The sequence below is a fragment of the Lagenorhynchus albirostris genome, chromosome 4, assembly GCF_949774975.1.
Source record: "Lagenorhynchus albirostris chromosome 4, mLagAlb1.1, whole genome shotgun sequence".
Lineage (NCBI taxonomy): Eukaryota > Metazoa > Chordata > Mammalia > Artiodactyla > Delphinidae > Lagenorhynchus > Lagenorhynchus albirostris.
Genome location: NC_083098.1, coordinates 8,310,537 through 8,314,446, shown reverse-complemented (window position 1 = coordinate 8,314,446; position 3,910 = coordinate 8,310,537). Strand labels below are relative to the sequence as shown.

Sequence of the window (3,910 nt, the reverse complement as noted above, 5' to 3'; positions counted from 1 at the left end):
GGATCACTCATTTAACTAATAGACGCAGTTATTGAGAGTCCTTGCTGTTTCCAAGCTCATTTATAAAAGCAAATTAGGTGTGCTATTATTATTACGCCATCGAGTTCACGATGAGTCCCACAGGGTAAGAATCTACACATCTTAGAGGTAAAGAGAACTAAGTCATTCTTTTCAGGTCCTTAAATGTTTTTAAATGAAAGGAGAAGAAAAAAAAAGAAAAAGTCCAAACGATGCTACAGGAACTGTGGTATAGTAAAGATTTACATAAAACAAAGTAATGTTTTTAACATACCCAACAGGACAGTGTGTTTGAAACCTCATTTTGGTGATAACCACGTAGGTCCAAGTGTAACACTGTGACTCTGAAGTAGGCCACTGGCTTCCTGGCAACCCTGCGATAGGCTCTGGTGAAAACTCAAGACACCCTGCCCCCCTCCCCGCCTTAAGCACCGGTTTTGTTTGAAACGCAAACGCGCAGGAGAAGCTGCACGCCGCGCTCTCAACTACCGAGCGGTGTCGCAGCAAAAGCAGTCGGGTCCGGAGGATCCTCGGAACCAAAGCGCTGGCCTCCACCTGTCGGGGGCAGCGTTTCCGGAGCACCGGGGAGGCGGGGCCTGGCCGCTGGGGCTGGACTCCCGGGCAGCGCCTGCAGCGGCGCGGGTGGTCACGGGCGCGCAGTGGCCCGGTCGCGGGCTGCCAGGCCATGCCGCGCGGAGTTTGCGGCCGGCTCGCCTCAGCGCTGCGGGGGACACGCGCACAGCCGCCCGCGGTCGCCCAGAGGTGTGTGCACGCGTCGGTGTCGCGGCCGTCCCCAGACCAGAGCGAGCGGACGCGGAAACCGCCCCGCGCCTTCGACCCAGCGCTGCTGGAGTTCCTGGTGTGCCCGCTTTCCAAGAAGCCGCTCCGGTGAGGTTCGCCCGCGGCGGGTTTTCCGTCGCGGCCTCCCGTTGCGGGGGCGGGGGGGGGCGGGTGGACCGCCGCCGAGCAGCCCTGGCAGGTCACTCCGGGCATGTTCTTGGCTGCCATTCCTTGGCCCCGGGGTCTCCCGCGGCGTGGGGAGGGGAGGCGGGAGGCCGGCGGCGCGCCGAGCCCCAGGCCTCCCAATCCGAACCGCCGACTCGCCGGCGCGGGCCAGAGCGCGTGTCGGTTCTCCCCTGGCCGCGCCTTAGAATCGCCAGGGCACCTTTTAAAAATGCAGATTTCCAGGCACCCCAGGGCGGGTCGAATCGTTCGGAAGGCCCGCGGGCGGGGCTTGAGCAATGGCGCATTTTCTTAAAAGGACGCGAAGGGTTTGTCACGGAGAGCCGGGTTTATGAGCTCGTAGGACTCAAGACTAGTCCACGGCGTTCCGATTTTTAAGCCAAGGCGATGAAAAATGCAGTGGCCTCCAGAGTCTTGTGAAAACGCCGTGTACGGCCTTAAGCATGTAAGCGAGGGGTGCCGCCTTCTTTTGGCTTTCAGTCCTTGAGTAGATGGCTTTTGTAAAGGCCTTCTTGACCTTTAACGTAGAGTCGTTAGGGTGAACACTCTACCGTGCCAGGCTGCTGACTCGGAACCCTGACACCAGGAAACACCGAAATGGCATCAGCCGTAGTCTTGGGGTGGCAGATTGCTAGTAATCTTTATCTTCATCTTTTAAAATTTCTCTTTCTGGGTTTTTCTCATAACGAACATATGACTCACGAGTTTCCTTAAACCTTGAAATTACCATTTGATCTCCCTTTTAGCTAACTGTGTAAACAGCTCACTTGCAGATAACGCTGCGTTCCGGAGTTTCCTCATTTCTGCACTCTGATCTCTCTCACACTTCTGTGTGTTTCAAGTTTTCAGTGGTTTCCTTTTAATGGATCAATAAGGCTGCTCTATTAAGCATGTACTATAAAATGAAGCTGAAATTTCCTCTAGGGTCTGTTCCAGTAGTAAATGAAGGGGGATTGTTTGGGGGTTGAAAAAGTAATGAAGGAAGATTGGATGGAAAGGGCAAATCTTTTCTGACTGGTATTTTTAAAAACTGAGGCATGGCTTGGGAATAAAGTGAAAATGAGAGAAACTGACTAAAATGGGAACAATTAAGAGATTCATTTTCTAAGAGAAATGGTTCGATGATCTATTACTGCTTTTAGAATGAAAAGCAGTCTAATTCTGCTTTTCTGGGATTAACTCTTATGTTAAGAACTGGATAAACGTTACTGTTTATTGAACATCAAGCTCTTCCAAGCATTTTGTTCTCCACGATTCATTTTGTTTTTCTTTCTCCCCCTCAGATATGAAGCATCGACAAATGAATTGATAAACGAAGAGTTAGGAATAGCCTATCCAATTATTGATGGGATTCCTAATATGATACCACAGGCAGCTAGGATGACACGTCAAAATAAGAAGCAAGAAGAAATGGAGCAGCAGTAGATCATACTTAAAAACGACCACACACACAACTAACTTTTCTAAATACCACCCACCTTCTAAGAAGTCAGAGTGGCGGGTAATAAGTGGAGGAGAAGAATGTTTCTGTCTCTTCCTACGTTGACTGTCCTTATTCCACTGGTCTCGCTAGCAGGGCTGTTATACTCGGCCTCTGTGGAAGACAACTTCCCACAGGGCTGCACTAGCACAGCCAGCCTGTGCTTCTACAGTCTGCTCTTGCCGATCACCATACCCGTTTATGTGTTCTTCCACCTATGGACTTGGATGGGTATTAAACTCTTCAGGCATAATTAATACAACCAGAGCCAAGATGGTGTATCCTCGTGATATGCTTGAGTGTCTGCCTCTGAAAGCCCAGCTACATGGAAATACTGAACACCCACTGAATTTGCACGAAAGATGCTTTGCCTGGCTTCTGTCAGAGGTTTAGGACTGGGGAGGCTTAAGCTGCAGAGGCTTCTTTATTGTACTTTGGTTCTGCCCTTGTTCTTTGAAGGTTCTTATTTATACCTGGAGTATCAGGAGAAACATTTCAGCAAAGTGTCTCGTTGGAAATTAATAGCCCCAGCCGTCATCTGATGACTTTATTTCTTATCCCATTCATAATTAGAAGTTACTAATTTGAAATCTTATACGTTTATTTTACATTCAGAGTCTGGTAAAGTCACATGTTAAGGATGACTGAAATAATTCCAGAGGCGCTCTGTTGGGGCAGCTGTAGAGAAATGCATTTGAACTAATGTGGTATAAAACTGTCATAAAATGGAAACCATGTATTTGCCAAAATTCGGAGTTTGTAAAATGACCTTCATTTCTTTGGCATCACATGCTTACATTAATAATAATATATTGGCATTTCCCATAAAACAATTTGTAGTTTTGTGGGGGTTTTATCCCCTTTGGTCACTAGAGTGTGAGTCTAAGGAAGAGAAAATGTAAAATATTCTAAATTTTAAACTTAGAATTTTAGAGAGACACATAATAGCCAAAATAGAATAATTTCCCAGGAAAGTATGTGCCCCTGGAGGTAGAGGTGGGGTTGAAAGATGTGCAAATAGCTGATTATGTCCTATTGAGTTGAGGGCTACGTTTTGAGGCACATTTCAGTTTATTTTCCTGCCACAGGAGACCTATTTAAATAGCACTACTGAGGGCATGAGTATTTTACACATTAATAGTTCCTGATTTTCCAGAACTTTCAACAAGATTGATTAGTACAATAACTCTTTCAGAAGTGTAACAAATATTTCAGTAGTTACCCTTAAGAAACCTAAGAACTGAATATAACCTTAACTGATTCTTAATAGAACCTTAAAGTAGTTTAACAGAACCTTTAGATAGTGATTCTTCCCCTTCAAAAGACAATTAAAACAAGAGGTTGGATGTGTTTTCTGTTGCATTAATTCAATGTATATACTGTAGTACAAGTCATGTTTTAAAAACTATGGCAAGGACTTCCCTGGTGGCACAGTGGTTAAGAATCTGC

The 3,910-nt window shown here is 46.6% G+C and overlaps 2 protein-coding genes across 2 annotated transcripts; both read left to right on the top strand.

Annotated features, from left to right (window-relative positions):
• The first annotated feature begins 603 nt into the window (after window positions 1-603).
• On the top strand, window positions 604-2,406 carry PYURF (PIGY upstream open reading frame). The gene is made up of 2 exons (XM_060147560.1): window positions 604-906; window positions 2,265-2,406. Exons 1-2 carry the CDS (start codon window positions 704-706, stop codon window positions 2,404-2,406), a joined length of 345 nt encoding a protein of 114 aa, XP_060003543.1. The 5' UTR covers window positions 604-703.
• A 96-nt stretch (window positions 2,407-2,502) lies between these two features.
• PIGY (phosphatidylinositol glycan anchor biosynthesis class Y) lies at window positions 2,503-3,210 on the top strand. Its single transcript, XM_060147561.1, has one exon. It carries the CDS (start codon window positions 2,503-2,505, stop codon window positions 2,716-2,718), a length of 216 nt encoding a protein of 71 aa, XP_060003544.1. The 3' UTR covers window positions 2,719-3,210.
• The last annotated feature ends 700 nt before the right edge of the window (window positions 3,211-3,910 follow it).

What these genes read in the sequence shown, in the direction of transcription:
- PYURF (XM_060147560.1), top strand. Translation starts at nt 704, where the DNA reads ATGCCGCGCGGAGTTTGCGGCCGGCTCGCCTCAGCGCTGCGGGGGACA. An exon ending in CTTTCCAAGAAGCCGCTCCG is followed by an intron (nt 907 to 2,264) that starts GTGAGGTTCGCC and finishes TCTCCCCCTCAG; the next exon opens with ATATGAAGCATCGACAAATG.
- PIGY (XM_060147561.1), top strand. Translation starts at nt 2,503, where the DNA reads ATGTTTCTGTCTCTTCCTACGTTGACTGTCCTTATTCCACTGGTCTCG.